Source organism: Anopheles gambiae, chromosome 3 (assembly GCF_943734735.2).
Source record: "Anopheles gambiae chromosome 3, idAnoGambNW_F1_1, whole genome shotgun sequence".
Lineage (NCBI taxonomy): Eukaryota > Metazoa > Arthropoda > Insecta > Diptera > Culicidae > Anopheles > Anopheles gambiae.
The window spans coordinates 31,458,904-31,475,353 of NC_064602.1; the positions used below are offsets into that span (position 1 = coordinate 31,458,904).

Here is a 16,450-nt window from a genome sequence, read left to right on the forward strand (position 1 = left end):
ATTTAAAAACCAATTTACAAAACAATTTAATAAGATTATAAGGCGGAGGAGACTCACAATGTACAAACAAAATATTAAACTTCCAGCAACGTTGCAATAACATTAGAAACAACCAGTAAATTACCACCTGCGAGTGCATGTGAAGATTCAGTACCGATTTTATTACATCACTGAGGACATCCACCGGCTAGCTCGATCCGTTGCCAGTAGCAGAAGCAACAGAAACACGCGGGAAAATGTACCACACCGCTCTTCTGTAAACCTGGAGACCACACCAGCCATACTTTTTCGAAGAAAATCTGTTCACAATTTTCCACAAAGCATCTTTGATGATGATCTACACACACAAACTCCGACGAAACAAACTTGCTCTCGCTCCCGCTCCAAAAATAATAAAAAATATATAAATTAATCAACCGACATCTTTTCGCCCGTGGTGGCGCCCGTTCCCTGCTGCGACGACTGCTGCTGGTCGCCACCGGCCTCCTTGTCTTCCGACTCCACCGGCAGCTCCAGCACCTTCGGTCCGTACAGCAGCACATAGGCGCAGTGCCAGTCGCCACCGCCGGACAGCTTCAGGATCGATTCCTGATCCACCGGCGACACGTGATCGTCGTTGAACATAATCCACTGATCGTCCTTGTGCCTCACCCAGCCGACATAATGCCCCGACGAGCTCGACCGTCCCTGGTGCGTTAGCACGGCCTGCAGTGTGTAATATCCACTGTTGTTACTGCCCAGGTCTGGGGAAAAATGGAAGCAAAAGAACTGTATTTAAAACTGCCACCACACGCTCCCCTTCGCTCATTGCATTACCATCCTCGAAGCAGTACGGTTGGGGAACAGTCTTGGGTTTCTCATTTTCCAGCTCGGCCTTCGATTTGTTCTTGCCCTTGAGCGTACGCTCGACCTCCGCGTTTGCGATCTCGTTGAATTTGGTGCGCATCGGGGTCAGCTTTTCCTGCAGCTCGGGCGTGCACAGCTCGTACGCGTCGAACTCGATCGGGAACTTGATGTCCTTCAGCACCTTCGCATTGATGCCCTCCTTGCCCTTGTACTGGAACCGGACGAACTGGACCGTCAGGTAGGCCGGCAGACGGCTGATCAGCGACTAGAAGAAAACGAATGGCATTTGTTTAGATTAATTTTGAATCATTCTTCCAAGCGGGATCGTTTTGTACACTGCACATTGTACTACAATATTGAAACCAATTACAAACAACAAGGAAGTTTTTTTTCTTGAAAATTTTATTTCTGAAAAGTACCCGACTTTCCTTTAGGAGACTCTCTCTCGCTTCCTCTTACTTAACCCTCTTCTGTTCTGGGAGGGGGTGTGCCCTATAATTCAAAAGCGCAATCAGGAAACGTTCCTGCAAAAAGAACCATACAATCACACCACAAGTTCCTGTGTCCTGTGGCCACCCCCGCCCGCTTCGTACCTGCTGAACTACTCTCAATATTATTACACGTTCGTAATTTAAACACATATAGAGGGCGCGACGCTTTTGCTTAAGAATGGGGAGTTCATATTTTCAAAAATTATTTAAAAAAAAATGGTAATAATAGATGGAAAAATTCGAAAAAAGCTGTTGCATTCCAATAGATAATATGCATTAAATGATGATGTTGATTACGATGAGGATGGTGAAATGAGTTCTGATTACAAAAGGTAGCGGCGCGCTGGATGCGTGTGTCTTATATCCCTATATTGTCTGATTGCAAAATGAAATTTCTTTTTTTTTTTAAATTAACTCCTATTTGTTGGTGTGTTTGTGTGTATACCGTTTTGTGTGTGCGCACTAACTAAAGAATAGTAAAACCAAAAGAAAACAAAAAAAACAATATACACATTCGCACTTTTCACGGAAAGAAGATGCGGTGAGGACTCTACCTCCTCTGCTTAGATGGCTGATTCTGCTGCTTGTTTGTTTGTTTGTGTGTTTGTTTTGCTATGTACATACTTTCGTGTTTCCCTGTTCTATCTGTCTTCCCCTTTTTTGCGTCTAATAAACCGTACGTACACACATCATCTTCATCATACTATTCTGTTCTGTGTCGTGGATACATTAGCTTTCATATTTTTTGTACATAAAACAAATCTTTCTTAATGAATGCCTGCTTTCACCTCGCTTTTGCTCTCTTCCTCCCCCACGCACGTACGACGGTTCGTTTCTTATCGATGGTTTTTCTTTTGTTTGTTAGTTTTTACCTTACCCAAATATACACATGCACATCTAAATATAATCGGGGGGTTCGCTTTCTCTCTCTCTTTCTTTTGTTTTGCTATTTCTCTGGTTGCTTTTTCTCTTCCCCCCTTTGCCTGGCGCGATGGAGACAACAGTGCTAGGCAACAACTGCCTGTCTGCCTACTGCTACTTTGATCTCTAGGATGAATCTCGCACAACGCACAAGGCGAAAGGTGCGCATATTGTGGACATTTGTGCTCGTACCTGTACTGCACGCACACGGCCTAGTGTAGTTTGTTGCCTTGTTCTTTTCCGTTTTATCCCGCAAATGGGTTGCGCGGGAGGTAGGTAGTTAGGTAGGTAGGTTTGGTAAGGAATAAAGATTGTGTATGTACAAGGGAAAGTTGGAATTCTTAAAAAAAAAGAAAGAGACTTATCCTTACACACTAAAAATGACTGTATCGCACGCTTTGCTCCTCTCGCTTGCTCTCTTTGCCTACCCTGCCCCAAGATGCCGGCCGTCAAAGGCATCCGCGTAGCGTGCAAATAGTTCTGGGATTTCCCAAGAGTGCCCCCAACCACAACGAAATGCACATCTCTCTATTTCCTTGTACTCTATACTCCTGCGGAGGGGGAATTAGTTGCACACACACAAAAAAAACAGCACTTAAACTGTCCGAGGATAGATAATGAACCAAACCCCTCTCCCGCTCCTTTTCACAAACTGAAAGTAGCTGCGTGCTAGCATCAAACGCATACATGCACGCGCCTACTAGAGGATGATGATGCGTGCGTGTGTTGGTGTGCGCAACGCAATGCGCATTGAAAGCTTAAGGATTTTGCAACCGCTTTCTTGTTATCCTCTTCGAGTGAATGATCGATCATGGGGCGATATTTGTTTTCTTCGCTACTGGCTACTGGTTGTGATCCTCAATACCCTTCTATCACAATTGTTTTGTTACCACTTTTGCCGTCTCTTTCGCGTGTCCTCGGTCAAATTCGACTGTATTCTCTCTCTCTCTCTAGCATGTCCTAGCGCGCGCCGAGCGCTTATCAAACACAATAAATGGCAAAACGTGCGTGTGCATCAACAAACGCGACTGTGCACCACAACCTCCCTCTCCTTCTCCGCTCAAGTGCACTCTTCTCTTCCACCCGGCGTTTAATCCGTGTAGAGAATGTACTGCGACGCATCGTTGTCAATCTCGACCGATTCCATCTTGACGAAGGCTTGCGGCGGCAGGATGGTGTTGCCCGCGCCCGAATGATGCGGCGAGGAGGCGGCGGCCGCCTGTGCCACGCTCTGGTGTCGGCTGCTGCTGCCCCCGCCACCGCTGCTGCCACTGCTGCTGTTGCGCTTCGCCTTCGCGTGCGTCAGAATGTGAGATTTGAGGTTGGTCGACTGGGCGAACTTCTTGTTGCAGCCGTCGAACGGGCAGACGTACGGCCGGTCGCCGGTGTGTATCCGCACGTGCGTCCGCAGGTTGAAGTCGAGCGAGAACCGCTTGCCGCAGCCCTCGAACGTACACTGGAATGGTTTCTCGCCCGTGTGCACCAGCTGGTGGCGCTTCAGCTTCGAGCTCTCCACGAACGATTTGCCGCACTCGGCGCACACGTGCACCCGCGGCCCGTGCGTGTGCAGGTGCTTGCGCATCGCCGAGTTGTCCCGGAACATCTTCGTGCAGCCCTTGTGCGGGCAGGCAATGTTGCGATCGGACACGTCCGACGATGACCGTCCGCCACCGCCGCCGCCGCCCCCGGTGCTGCCACCGTCGCCACCGAGTATCATGCCGGGGCCGTCCGGGGACGCCGCCAGCAGCAAGCTGGATGCGCTGGAGGACAGCTTGACACTGCCGATGCCCCCACTGCCGCCTTTCGATTTGTGGGACGGGCGGGTGAACTCGCTCAGCTGCTTCGGGTCGGACAGATCGATGCCCGGCATGCTGTCGCAGCTGTCCGGCGTGATCTTCTTGCCCGTCATGTACTCCGTGTAGTCCGGGTCGATCTCCGGGTTCGAGCCGTCGTCGTCGTCCGTGCCGGACGCCCACATCGTCACGCTGAACTCGCCCTCCATCGTTTTGATCTGCACCTGCTTCTGCTCCCACCGGCGCCGCTTGTGATTCACGTCCAGCTGCTCCACCGCCGTCAGCCCGTGATGATGGTGGCTGCCGCTGCTGTGATGGTGCACGTTGCCATCGTTCGCCCGGATGCGGTTCATCATACCGCCGCCGCTGCGCGACTGCTTGAGCGATTTGCGCTTGCGGGACGACGGGCCCGGCGTGGTCGTCGCCGACTCGATGTAGATTTCGTTCTCCAGATTGATGTCACCGTACACGCACAGCGCATCGCCGGACGAATCCAGCACCTCCTCGTGCACCGCCTGCCCAATGTCCGGCTCGTGCTGCAGTATCTCCTCATCGTCGTCCCCCGGGTGCCCGAGATGATGGTGATGATGGTGATGGTGATGGTGATGGTGCCCCATCAGCCCCCCCTGCGAGTCTTCCGTCTCGCACGTCACCTCCTCGTAGTGGCCGTCCACCCCGCCGTACTGGTCGTAGTCGATCTCCGCCCCGAACCCGGCACTGCCGTCCACCTCCTCCACGATGTTCGCGTCCGGCACCTCCACCTCAGACATGATGTTATCGTGCTGATGATGGTGCGAGTGATGCAGATGATGATGGGAGGACATCATCAGTAGCTCCTCCAGTGGGTCGACGTACCACTGCACTTTCCCGTCGTAAGCCCGGCCCGTAAACCGGTGCACCGCACTCCAGCTTCACACGCACACACACACGCCCGCGTGGCACCCCCTCGGAGTGGCCTTGCTATATCGCCTCCTTCGAGCTGGACCCTTTTGTTCGAAGGTACCACAGAGTCCTTCGTACGCACGCACGCACACACTAGCACACACAACGGCGGAACGGCATGAACTCGCACGTACGCACGCACACACGCGCACAATAAACAAAAGCGGTGGTTGGTGTGGTGTGGCTTTAATCCTTTATTCTTTTGCCACACACGCGCACACACGCACGCACACAATGCGCTCCTGGCAGGGTGACGAAGAGCCTGATGGTGGGGAGGCAAGCGACGACAGCTGCTGACCGTGCGGAGGTTTTCCTTTGTGTGCACCGACGAGTGTGTGTGCTGCGTTTGTATGCGTGTGATCCTTTGCTGCTTGTGTAGTGGTGGTTCGTCCTTTTCGGTTTGCTCCAACACACACACACACTCACTTTGATGTCCCAACAAAACGCCACTATTTCAGCATGCGGGCGATGAAGGGAAAAAAGAAAACACACAAGTTCTATTCCTGGTTGGGCCGCCGGCGTTTAAAGAATTATTTTTAGTTCTTCCGATGCGCCCGATGACAACATCCTCACACACGTCGCGCGCTTCCTCCGGATTCGTTCTAGATGGTGCCCCGAGAGGATTCGTGAGCGATGCGCCGCCGCTGCCGCTTGCAGGTTGTTGTGAATGCACAAAACGGGGGGAGAAGAATGTTGAGCTTTTCACCGAATGCGCCTCTACTGCTTTATTTCACTGCGTTAGAACGATATGCCGCACCGCACACTACAACACAACACACTTTCCGTTTCGTCGCTTGTGTGTAAATGCGTACGTATGTGTGTGTTTGTGTGAAGAATCCCCAGTTGTACGTTTAAAGCTCCGCAACGAGAGCCAGGGGGAATCCTTTCAACTGTCCGATGCTACTCCGCATACCGTGAATTGTTCCGATCGACACACGAACCATCCGCTTGTGGCGTATCAAAATAGCGAACTTGGATGCAGCACGCGAAACAAACATTGGCGCATTTCCTTCTTTGCCGTTCTCTGCTAATGCTGCCCTGCCTGCCTGCCTGCAGCTGTGCTGTGCAGTGTTTCCCTCTGCTCGTCGAGATGAATAGGCGCACGCACACCACCGCACACCAACGAGAACACTTCTTCGCTTGCTTTTTTTTGCTATTTCGATCCGTTCCGCTTGGCTTTTCACGCAGCGGGGTGTGCTTCCGCAGGCGAGCGATTGTCCCACGGCACACCACCTCTGACCACTTTCGCACCGTTTACCGTTCGATTTGCCACTCGCCGACACGAAACACGCTTCCGACGATCCGCAAATTGCCTGTGCTAAGCCCGTGAATGCTGACAAATATTCACGTTTCCAAAATAAAGATGGCTGCCGCACACACGACGGGGTAGAATTTGTTCCTCGCGAGAAGACAGGGAAAAAATGAGTGCGTCTGTTCGCTCGCTCGGGCGAAAATGCCCCCTCAGACGCGGTTTCGCCCGGCCAGTCGGGCGCTAGAGCGGGACGGCATCGTACGATGTTCGAAACTGCACGAACGATTGGCGGCAGTGTTTTTTGTTATTTTAATAGGCAACATTGCACTTTAAAACGTGCTTTATTTAGCTGATTTTCTTACAAAAATTCACAAAACTAAAATATTTATTTATTTGTGGCACAATAGCGCGAATTTGCGACAAAGTTCCACCACATTACACGCAACGAGCACAACAAATTGGGCTACCTCTGCATGTCTCGCTCTACCCGCGACGTCCCACACTTCGAATTCAATATGGCGGACGCGGTACGAACTCATGTTCGAATTCAATATGGCTTCATGTTTTGAAAATACACCTCCTACGGGCCCAACGTCGTGAGGTCATTGTTTTTCTACAATTTTGAGCGCATAAATTGCGATAATTATGTTACGAGCCGTGCCCAATCGAAGGCGGCCCAACACTGACACTCAGTGCGAATGTGCTAGTCATGCTGCACATAGATTCGCGTACCGTAATTTCAATACGCCGGATCACGAAGGGGGGTTTTCCCCCGTTCCGCCCCCTGAGGGGTGAACAAGAAAAAAAAAACACGAAAGGGGACGCATGTTTTGTTTGTTTGCATACAAATGCGGAATATGCGCTCCGGTACGTATGTGTGAGTGTGTATGCTTGACAGTGAATGAGATTGTTTTTTTTCTCTTCTTTTGATGGCGAAAACAACCGCAAAGAAAAACGCGTATGCTTCAACATTTGAGTTTTTCGAGCAGTTTTTCATACTATTTAAATTTGTATATGGCATGATAAAAAAAAATCACTTACCGTTTTCGAATAAACAGCATCACGCCCGAGGGAGGGAGACATTTTAGTCAGCTGTTCCTTCAGTCTCTGCAATTAAATCGCAACAAAATGCATCGACATTCGGTAAATACACTTTGAAATTATTACGAACGTGTTAAAACCTTGGCCGACCGACAACACCTACCAATCGCAATCCGGAGTGCATGTATTTCACCTCGGTGGAAATGAAGCAGCTGAGCTGCAGGAAGTTTTCTTTCGATTTGCTCGCCGGCTCATCCTCCGCCTCGGTACACTTCATCTCCACGTCGAACGTGCCGCCGAACCATTGATCGATGAACGAGCTGGAAATGGCAAAAAAACCCCGAAAAGTTGGTGTGAACATCCGCTCCCTCCCTCCTCCCGTTCAAGTTCCTGCAGCGCGCCTCCTACCTGTGCTTCACGCTCTGCTCGGGGGCAAGCTTCTGGGCCGGCAGCTTCTGCTGTAGCATCTTCAGCAGCTCGGACCAGCACTCGTTCGCGTCCTGCTGCCGGTACGTGCCGTTCTCGCCCGTCTGCGAAAAGTTCGGGAACGCGATGTGCAACCGCTGCAGAAACAGGACCGGCGTGATCGAATCGTTCCGGCGCTCCATGTCCTCGAACAGGTTCTTCATCGACATGGTAATGGCCTGCGGGGAGGCGAGCCCCGCCAGCCCCGACGCACCGCCCGCCTCCTCCTTGTATTCCTTCAGCGCTTCGCGCAGCTCGCGCACCGATCGGAGACACTGCAGCGTTGCGTTCATGTAGCACGTGTTGCCCAGATTCACTAAACCGGCCGGAGTATCGAACTGTGTGTGTGTGTGAAGAAAGGAAACCAAATATAACAAAACCTAAACCTCACTTCATGCCCTGCGCCAGATTCACTTACGGCCGTCGCTAGCTCGTTCTCGTTCATGTCCTCTATGAATTTCGGCTTTTCCACCGGCTCCTGGGGCACTTCTTCCTTTGTGCCGAGCAGCAGCAGCGTGGCGCCCTAAAAGTGTAAAGTGCAGTCGGCAGGTTAGGAGCATGGTCAGGGGTTCAGCACTCAACTCTACGTCGTACATTCTTGATCGGCATGTTCCACTCCTCATCCTTCAGGCTAATGCCTTTGCAGAGCACCTTTTGTCGGTCCGGCTGGACACCGGTCAGGGCGAACAGCTGGGCTTTGAACAGCATCGGCTCCTCGTCCGTGTTGACCTCAATGTTTTTGAAGCTTTCCTTTCCCCATTTCACGTTCACTGCAAACAAACAAAGAAAAGCACAGCATCCCAGCTCAGCCAAACATGCTTAATCATGGTTGTTTTCGTTGTCCGCACACACGGCCAACAAAGACAATGGGCGAAGGCCACCCAACGGGGCAAGCGAAAACCCCTTGGGAAGCGATTTTTCCGTCGCAGATTTACATTTCGCGATGATTTTATGTGAGCACAAGCTCGTTCTAAAACTGCTATTTATTTATTTTAACTGTTTTCCCGAGTTTATCACCACCATAACCTCAATTGCGTGAACTGTCATCCGTCGAAAGGCAGATAGGACCTTTCGGGCTGAAAGTCGGCTTCGGAAGGTTTTTGGACGGCTCGGCGGCAGCAACCCCCGGGCGGGACACACTCACCCGTAAATGAAGGCATTTTTCCTAACGTTTTCCCGCTGGCAGGTGTGAAAAAATTTGGGCGACAAAAGTTGAGCACAGAGTTTTGCAAACAAACCCAACCGAATTACTTTGATCCGACGACAGCAAACTGGTTTTATGATGACACAAAGGCTAGGCAGGCTGCAGGTCCGGCTACACGGTGCACCAATTGGCGCAGGTTGACATTTGCAGAGCGAAATCCAAATTTGCGTTGCGAAAATGGGAAAAGTGTGCAAACAATAGCGAAACTGGAATTAAATTATCCCTTTTTATGTTAAAATTTTTTGACACAATAGTTGGACTGCAATTTAGTTCACAACTGGAAAATTTAAGCTAAAATACCGTATCATAAAGTGAAAGCAGCCCTGCCACAAAACGTCAACATGCTGCTCCGTGTAAGCGCGCCTTTCTCTTTTCCGACCAACTCATTGGGCTCACTTGGTAAACAACAACAAAACGGTGCGCGTGCCTAGCGGTTGGAGTTTGTTTCGTTTCGCTCGCTGTCGCTTCAAAATGCCTCCCAAGCACTGTCGAATATGTTACAAACCGGACAACGACGATCTGATCTCGGTGCGGCTAAAGCAGGACGATGTTTCCATCGAGGAGATGATTCTGTCCCTCACCGGCATCTCCGTGACGGGCGATCGGCGTTTGCCGCAAAACATTTGCCTCGATTGCTTGGATCGGTTGAAGGTGGCGTACGAGCTTCGGCAGCAGTGCATCCGGACGAACGATTGGCTGTGCGAGGAGCTGTTAGGGTAAGGGAAATAACAATTTTGGTGCTGGTTAAAGTTCTTTAAATACGATGTTTTTTGCTTCGTAGATCCAAAGCGGATGTTAAGGTTGAATGTAAAGCAGAAACGGCAGATGCACCTCACTCCAAAGAACCGCCTGAGGTGGATAATGGAGATGAAGAAATGGTACAGACATCGGTCGCCAGTGAAGTCCCCGATTTACTTGGAGAAGACAATGGACAAGCATCGAGCAATGAGCGCGTGCAGTCAGACCATAGCGATGACGAGTGTAACGCTTCTCAAGAAAATATCGATGGACAAACGGAAAGCGAATCTGCAGAATGTCTCGAAATGGTGGAAGAACTTGCAGAAGAAGCATCTTCTCTCCAGCAGCTTGAGATAGAGATTGATACCGGAGAAAACGAATGCGATACAAAAGAGGTCTACCTACTGTCAGAATCTAGCTCCAGCGAGGAAGAACTGACGATAGAAATGATTCCAAGCGAAGAATCGACCGTTGACGTCGAGATGGATTTAGATGATGGTACTACCGAAGAGCAGTACGATGAGGAGTGGGAGCAACAAACGTCCGAAAACTCGCCCCAGCAATCACAAACAACGAATCTACAGCGAGCAATGTGTCGTATTTCGGAGCCCAATTTACACACACTCTCAGTGGAACAGGGATACTCCATCGTGGAATTGCGCCATCACCGTTGCTGCTGCTGTACGGATTTTTTCCCCTCCAAAGAAGAGCTCAGCGAGCATTTGCGAGAATGTAGCGCGGATGCGAAGAGTCAACCCGACCCTACCGCCCGGTACGTTTGTGAGTACTGTGGCAAACAGTTTAAGCTATGGCTGGTCTACATCTCCCACAAGCGTTTGCGAGAGCAGCGCCAGTTTTACCAATGCCAACTGTGCCACGTGCTGCTTGACTCGGCCACGCGCATGATATCGCACATGCTCATGTCGGAACAGCACGCGAACTATTTTAAACTGCCGCGGGATAGTATCGTCGATCGGTACACATCGATCGAACTGCCCGGGGAACGTTGCTGCTGCTGCAAGAAGTATTTCGATCGGAGCGAAACACGGCTTGAGCACGTGCAGCTTGCGCATCGCTCGAGTGCGCACGATGCGGCGAGCAATCTACCCTACGGTTGCGATGCGTGTGGTCGAAGATTTAGGAGTAAGGAGCGGCTGAACGAACATCTCCAGTACACGGTGGACGTTAGGCAGCACTACTGCAAGCAGTGCGACTTTCAAACGTACAACCCGAGACGCATGGAGCTGCACCTGTACAGTGGCATTCATCGGGAAACGGGGCTGCCGGCGGCAATCGAGCTGAAGCCGCTGCAAAACAGCTTGAAGAAGGGATGCCGGTTACAGTACTGTTGCTTCAAGGGATGTGGCAAACCATTCCCCCACCCGGAAGCGTTGCAGCAACACATCCAAGCGGAACACCGGCAAACGTTAGCGGACCAGAAGGCTGAAGCGGGCCGCATTAGCAAGGTGATAAATCCGGAACATTGTCACGAATGCACCAACTGCGGTGTAATATTTAAAAGTGCGTCCGCGCTGCACGCCCACCGAACTACCGCACTGCAAAGCAATCGCCAAGCGTACGTCTGCTCCGTGTGTGGTGTGCGCAAGCGAACTCGCACCGATCTGGCCGCGCACGAGCGGGCGGCACACACCGGCGAACGACCCTTCGCGTGCGAACACTGCGACAAAACGTTTGCGTCGAAGAAAACGCTCGCCTCGCACCGACTCTGCCACACGCCCGGACAGTACTCGTGCGAGCTGTGCGGGGGGAAGTTCAACCGTAAGGAGCATCTGACCCGCCACAAGCTGCTGAAGCACGGGACGGCCACCATTCCGTGCGAGGTGTGCGGGAAAATGTTTAAAACCCGCGCCACGCTCACCAACCACATGGTGTCGCATACGGGCGAGAAGCGGTTCCAGTGCCGGATGGAGGGGTGCGACAAGCGGTACGGGACGGTGGGCGATCGGCGCCGGCACGAGATGTCGGTCCACACGCAGGAACGGCCCCATCCGTGCGCGTACTGCGACGCAACGTTCGTGCGGAAGCGCCAGCTGACGATACACGAGCGGCGGCACAGGGGCGAGAGGCCGTTCGTGTGTCCGGACTGTGGGAAGGACTTCATCGATGGTTATCCGCTGCGGGTGCACCGGCGGGGCGGCTGTAAGGGCAAGCTGTGAGCTGTGCTGTTGGTGTATACGAGAGGACTATGCCTAATGGAGATAAACAGGCTTATTCGATTCTTCTACTCGATTGCTCTTTGAAATGTGCTTGTTATTTTAGAAGTCTAATTGGAAAAACCATTCCAGTAGGGCAGTCTCCTAAATACCCAGATGAATTCTTCAAAATACGCTTCAAAAATTGAAATGTTTGCCAAAACATAAGGAATTTTCTTATAGATAATCGAACGAAGTGATTTATTTTAATCTATTTTCATTGAATTATCTTTCCGCTGGCTGAACTATTGTTTTCAATATCTATAATTAATTTTTCATAGCAAATACACTGAAATATTTTTTTTAAACTGCCAAATTATCCAACTTGATCCATTTCCCGCTAGGGTTTTGGATATCGAGAACGACTGGCTTGAATCGACTCCAAATCACAATTATTAGCGATATAGTTTAGTTGCAAAGTAGACCGGATTTCCTTAGCAGTAGAGACATCTCGATTGCAAGAATAGATTGAGCCTGAAAGTAAAGAATAAAAAGTAAAACCTGAAAAATGCTCTCATAAATAAACATATATACGAATTCGGACATTCCAAAGCAGCTTCAATTCCGGGCAATCGGTGCAAAGCGTTGGAACGAGTACAACCTCTCCGAGGCACCGTCGGAACGGAATCGATTCCGACAGAGCCCAACCACCCGACCATCACTATATCTCGAACGAAACCTCTATTAACCTTGTGTGCAGCAAAGAGATGCCATCTGTCAAACGCATCCGATCCTGTTTGTAAACAACTTTCCAGTTTTGCAACAATTTGCTTCATTTCGTGCTAATTTAGTTGTGATAATTAGTGCATTTCGTGCTGATTGCAGCTTATGTAGCGAGCAAAGAGCGTGTAACTTCTTTCAAACGGTCTCATCACTACAAACAACTGCAAAAGTAAGAGGAAATATATACAAAAAAAAAAACCCCAACCGTAAACAGATACAAAACAAACTGATTCCCGGACCGGACGAAGAACGAATGGATCCGTTCCGGTGGCAAAACATTTATAAATAGAACAACCAAAAACCGTTACATGCTACCGAAATGGTGGAATGAAATTAATATTGTTTAATAACATTTGTTTTTCTCAGCCATGTCCGGTCCACGTTCCAACCTGTGGTCCTTCTTTACCAGAGACCCAACGGGGAAAACAGCCAAATGCGCCCTCTGCAATCAGCTAATGTCGGTGGAAAAGTCAACGTACTCCAATCTGCGCAGGCACATCCTGAGGAAGCATCCTTCCAGACGCCATGAAGTCGCACCACGTGTAAGCAGTCGGGCCCGCGGACCCTTTTGTCCCAGCCCTTTATTCATCCTTCCTTTCCCTCACTCGTTCTCACAGCAAAAGACACTACACAATGCAATGTGGAAACACTTCAGCAAGGAGCCCGAAAAGCGGGCCAAATGCCGGCACTGCGGTACGGTGCTCACGTACAAGTACACGACGTCCAGCCTGGGCCGGCACATGCAAAACAAACACGTCAAGATACTGCTGGAGGAGCAGCAAAGCAGCGCGGCCCAGTTCGAGGAGGAGTACGAGGAGGTGTACGAGGAGGAGGGGGAGGAGGAGGAGCCGGGGGTGTTTCCGGTGCATAGCGACGAAGAGCGTAGCCAGTACGCTGCGGGTGGTTGCGTGTCGGGCAACGAGTCGGACGGGGAAATGGAGTGTGGCGGTGGGTTGATTGAACTGCAGCCGGTGAAAAACGATGGACTAACGGAACCGATCAAGCTGGAGGTAGGTGCGGTGGTGCGGTATTTGGAGTAAGTCGCTTGGTGAGACTAAATAGAGAATACGTTTTTAATTTCGCAGATCGTTGACCTAAATCCGGAACCAACCTCGAATGACGATCCGGATCATGAACTGATCGAGGGCAGCATACACCATCACCACCATCACCAGTCAAGCCGGGTATGGGGCTTTTTGGGATGCGCAAAATGGGTCATTTCAAGCTCATTAATTGTACTTACATTAATTGTTCAGATAACCCAGTACGATGAAGAAGCGGCCATGATGCACCACCACCACCACCACCACGAGCTCGGACAGGAGGACGACCTGTCGGAGGTAATAGAAGAGACGGTGATAGGACAGATCATGGGCCCGGAGGGCACGGCACACCCCGGCCCGGCCGACCCAACCGCAACGGAGGATGAAGAGCGGAAAGCTAGTGCCGGTTGCCTGATAAGCTCCAGCATGAAACATATTAACACCAAAGTGGCCACTTTCGCCGTCCATACAGCGCTCGAGATGGAAAGCCTGGCGGCGCAGCAGCGAATAATAGCGCAAAAGCTTGTATCGGACATACTGTTCAATGCAAAGTTGGACAATTTAGATGAAAACTCGCTGGTGATCGTGCGCGTTGGAACGTTCGAACGCGAATGAGCGATTTTTTCTATTAAAATAACTTTGTTTTATAATTTAATATGTACAAACTAAATAGACTATGTAAAATATGACTTAAAAGAGATTGTCACTACACTACACGCCCTGTTAAACGTCGAACGGCCGATTGACCTTCCCCAGTATCATCGCGTACTCCGTCAGGTTGTCCAGCTTGGCGTGAAACATCACATCCGCGATGAGCTTTTGCGCAAAGATCCGCTGCCGCAGCGGCAAACACTCCAGCTCCATGGCAACGTTCGTGGCGTAGATGGCCGTCTTCATGCTGATGTCTTTCATACCGATGGAGAAGAAGTTGTCCTGCCTCCGCGGGGATTCGCTCAGCTCCAGCTCCTTGCTTTCCCCTTGCAACATGCTGGTGCGTACGATCGATTCTTCCATCGTCTGGGAGGAAAGCGTTTCCTCTGGGTGGTGAACATGCTCCTCGTACTGGCTAGAAGCATCCATATCCTCACAATTGATCTCCTGCCGGGGTGGGTGATACAAGCGAAGTTCAGAACAGTGTTGCGCACAAAGTTGTTGCGACCCCGATCTTACCACATCCTGCTGTGATTCGTTTATAATCTCCTCCTCGATCACTTCCTGATCTGCGTCATCGGGACAGGATTCGGTATCTGGATGCACGAGCTGGAAAGATAACCAAAATCATATATCTTTTTCTCCCGAACCGACTCTCTATGCCATCCAGTTTTACCTCAATCTTAACCGATGAAGGCAGATTGGTCCCATCGATCTGGTGCACCTCGGCCGAGAAGAGATCAGCATCCAGTTCGAGCTCCAGCTCTTGCAGCGAAGTGCTGGTGCCTAACGAATCCTCGATCGATTCGGCATGGTATTGGGTGCGGGACACTTCCTCAAACAGTGCCTCCTGCCCGCGTTCCTGCTCCAGCACCAGCGAGGGATGGCGCGACTTTAGGTGGCGTATTAGATTGCCCACCACGTTCTTCGGGCAGCCCAGCACGGAGTAGCAGTAAACGCATTTGGCCTTTTCCTCCGGCTGTTTGATAAAGTGTTCCCACACATAGTGTACCGGTACGCTCTCGAACTGTTTCGGGTAGGGGAAAAACAAAAGAAAAAGATGGTTAGAAAAAAGTGCGCTGGAAAGGGAACCTTCTCCAGTCCCTATACCGTATCCGTATCACGCTCTTGTCGCAACACTTCCTCATGTTTCCTATACAAATGTCGGCGCAGGTTCGATAGGGTCGACTTTTCGTAACTTATCAGCTGGCCGCAGTGCAAACATTTGCCCCGTTTCTCCTGCGGATCTTTGCTGAAGTGGTGCCACACGATGGCATTGGATTTGAGGGTATTTGGCATAGCTGAAAAGGTGGAGAAAAAGAGAACAGCAAGGATTTAAAATTTAAAATAAAAAAATATAATTTTATGTCCAAAAAAAACGGTCGGAACGTGATCCATGTGCAACTGTTCCGGCCTGTGTTTTGGTGGAACTGTGCGAATCCGGATCCGGATGGAGTGGATCGCAATCATTCCCGTGTTGAGATGGCTGGAGCGAAGGCCAACACAACCGTTCCAACCGGTGCGCGGCAAACTCAAATTCAAATTAGTTCAGCGAAAAAGTACGAAAAAACGGCACGCAATGTGTTTAATTACAAGAAATAACACTTTTACTGCCAAATTATCTGCTGCGTCGTAGGTAAAGCTAGGTGCGATATAAGGGAAAAGTGTAAACAACACAAAACCCATCGGGATGCGTTCAATTCAACAGCCGCTATACGCAACGGACGGGTCTGCTGTACCTACCTGTAATGAGTGTAATTCGTTCGCAGCTGGCGTAATTTTACTAATTTCACAAGAAAAGTAACATTACGAGTGGTAAAGCACAATAAACTGTAGAGGATAGAATGTATTCCAAAACGAAAACAAATCCAAGCGCGTCTGCGGGCGCATGACAGCACAGCACGTGCCAAGGTATATAGAGCGACGGTAGTGTGGCGATTTAAATTGACCGTTAAGTTTTATTTCGCGGAACAGATAGCTGTTCTGGAATGAAATTGGCTTGGAATGATTGTTGTTTGCACTGTTTTAACCTTCGTTTCTATAACCAACACTACCCCTTTACTTATATAACCACCTACCTGGGTAGGTCATACGTTTTAAACGGGAATTATCATTTTTATTGGTGGA

At 50.3% G+C, this 16,450-nt stretch overlaps 5 protein-coding genes across 7 annotated transcripts; 2 read left to right on the top strand and 3 right to left on the bottom strand.

The window, feature by feature from the left end:
- Positions 1 to 116: 116 nt before the first annotated feature.
- On the bottom strand, positions 117 to 9,090 carry LOC1271254 (ubiquitin carboxyl-terminal hydrolase 14). The gene is made up of 8 exons (XM_061654642.1): positions 8,896 to 9,090; positions 8,346 to 8,521; positions 8,170 to 8,274; positions 7,695 to 8,089; positions 7,450 to 7,606; positions 7,287 to 7,352; positions 817 to 1,111; positions 117 to 743 (listed from the first exon to the last, which is right to left on the bottom strand). The coding sequence occupies exons 1-8, from the start codon at positions 8,909 to 8,911 to the stop codon at positions 409 to 411; spliced, it is 1,545 nt and encodes a 514-aa protein (XP_061510626.1). The 5' UTR covers positions 8,912 to 9,090; the 3' UTR covers positions 117 to 408.
- Positions 1,730 to 6,629, bottom strand: LOC133392824 (transcriptional repressor protein YY1). Its single transcript, XM_061654643.1, has one exon. The coding sequence runs from the start codon at positions 4,876 to 4,878 to the stop codon at positions 3,349 to 3,351; it is 1,530 nt and encodes a 509-aa protein (XP_061510627.1). The 5' UTR covers positions 4,879 to 6,629; the 3' UTR covers positions 1,730 to 3,348.
- A 125-nt stretch (positions 9,091 to 9,215) lies between the features above and the next one.
- LOC133392823 (zinc finger protein 345-like) lies at positions 9,216 to 12,415 on the top strand. Its single transcript, XM_061654631.1, has 2 exons — positions 9,216 to 9,671; positions 9,737 to 12,415. The coding sequence occupies exons 1-2, from the start codon at positions 9,427 to 9,429 to the stop codon at positions 11,868 to 11,870; spliced, it is 2,379 nt and encodes a 792-aa protein (XP_061510615.1). The 5' UTR covers positions 9,216 to 9,426; the 3' UTR covers positions 11,871 to 12,415.
- A 207-nt stretch (positions 12,416 to 12,622) lies between these two features.
- On the top strand, positions 12,623 to 14,368 carry LOC4578202 (uncharacterized). 2 transcript variants are annotated; one of them, XM_061654649.1, is made up of 5 exons: positions 12,623 to 12,798; positions 12,996 to 13,171; positions 13,247 to 13,639; positions 13,715 to 13,813; positions 13,886 to 14,368. In XM_061654649.1, exons 2-5 carry the CDS (start codon positions 12,998 to 13,000, stop codon positions 14,285 to 14,287), a joined length of 1,068 nt encoding a protein of 355 aa, XP_061510633.1. In that variant the 5' UTR covers positions 12,623 to 12,798; positions 12,996 to 12,997; the 3' UTR covers positions 14,288 to 14,368. The 2 variants fall into 2 exon arrangements, with proteins under 2 accessions (XP_061510633.1, XP_061510632.1); XM_061654648.1 differs by having other exon boundaries at positions 12,638 to 12,798; positions 13,715 to 14,368.
- Positions 14,233 to 16,226, bottom strand: LOC133392825 (uncharacterized). 2 transcript variants are annotated; one of them, XM_061654651.1, is made up of 5 exons: positions 16,067 to 16,226; positions 15,434 to 15,624; positions 15,000 to 15,350; positions 14,843 to 14,932; positions 14,233 to 14,770 (listed from the first exon to the last, which is right to left on the bottom strand). In XM_061654651.1, exons 2-5 carry the CDS (start codon positions 15,620 to 15,622, stop codon positions 14,396 to 14,398), a joined length of 1,005 nt encoding a protein of 334 aa, XP_061510635.1. In that variant the 5' UTR covers positions 15,623 to 15,624; positions 16,067 to 16,226; the 3' UTR covers positions 14,233 to 14,395. The 2 variants fall into 2 exon arrangements, with proteins under 2 accessions (XP_061510635.1, XP_061510634.1); XM_061654650.1 differs by having other exon boundaries at positions 14,233 to 14,932; positions 16,067 to 16,222.
- Between the last annotated feature and the right edge of the window lie 224 nt (positions 16,227 to 16,450).

Coding starts and splice junctions, on each gene's coding strand:
- LOC133392824 (XM_061654643.1), bottom strand. CDS start 4,878: ATGATGTCCTCCCATCATCATCTGCATCACTCGCACCATCATCAGCAC.
- LOC1271254 (XM_061654642.1), bottom strand. Junction 8,090..8,169: donor AGAACGAGCTAGCGACGGCC/GTAAGTGAATCT, acceptor ACACACACACAG/TTCGATACTCCGGCCGGTTT. Junction 744..816: donor ACCGTACTGCTTCGAGGATG/GTAATGCAATGA, acceptor ATTTTTCCCCAG/ACCTGGGCAGTAACAACAGT.
- LOC133392823 (XM_061654631.1), top strand. CDS start 9,427: ATGCCTCCCAAGCACTGTCGAATATGTTACAAACCGGACAACGACGAT. Junction 9,672..9,736: donor CTGTGCGAGGAGCTGTTAGG/GTAAGGGAAATA, acceptor TTTGCTTCGTAG/ATCCAAAGCGGATGTTAAGG.
- LOC4578202 (XM_061654648.1), top strand. CDS start 12,998: ATGTCCGGTCCACGTTCCAACCTGTGGTCCTTCTTTACCAGAGACCCA. Junction 13,172..13,246: donor GCCATGAAGTCGCACCACGT/GTAAGCAGTCGG, acceptor TCGTTCTCACAG/CAAAAGACACTACACAATGC. Junction 13,640..13,714: donor CGGAACCGATCAAGCTGGAG/GTAGGTGCGGTG, acceptor TTAATTTCGCAG/ATCGTTGACCTAAATCCGGA.
- LOC133392825 (XM_061654650.1), bottom strand. CDS start 15,622: ATGCCAAATACCCTCAAATCCAATGCCATCGTGTGGCACCACTTCAGC. Junction 15,351..15,433: donor AAGAGCGTGATACGGATACG/GTATAGGGACTG, acceptor TACCCGAAACAG/TTCGAGAGCGTACCGGTACA. Junction 14,933..14,999: donor CTTCATCGGTTAAGATTGAG/GTAAAACTGGAT, acceptor TTATCTTTCCAG/CTCGTGCATCCAGATACCGA.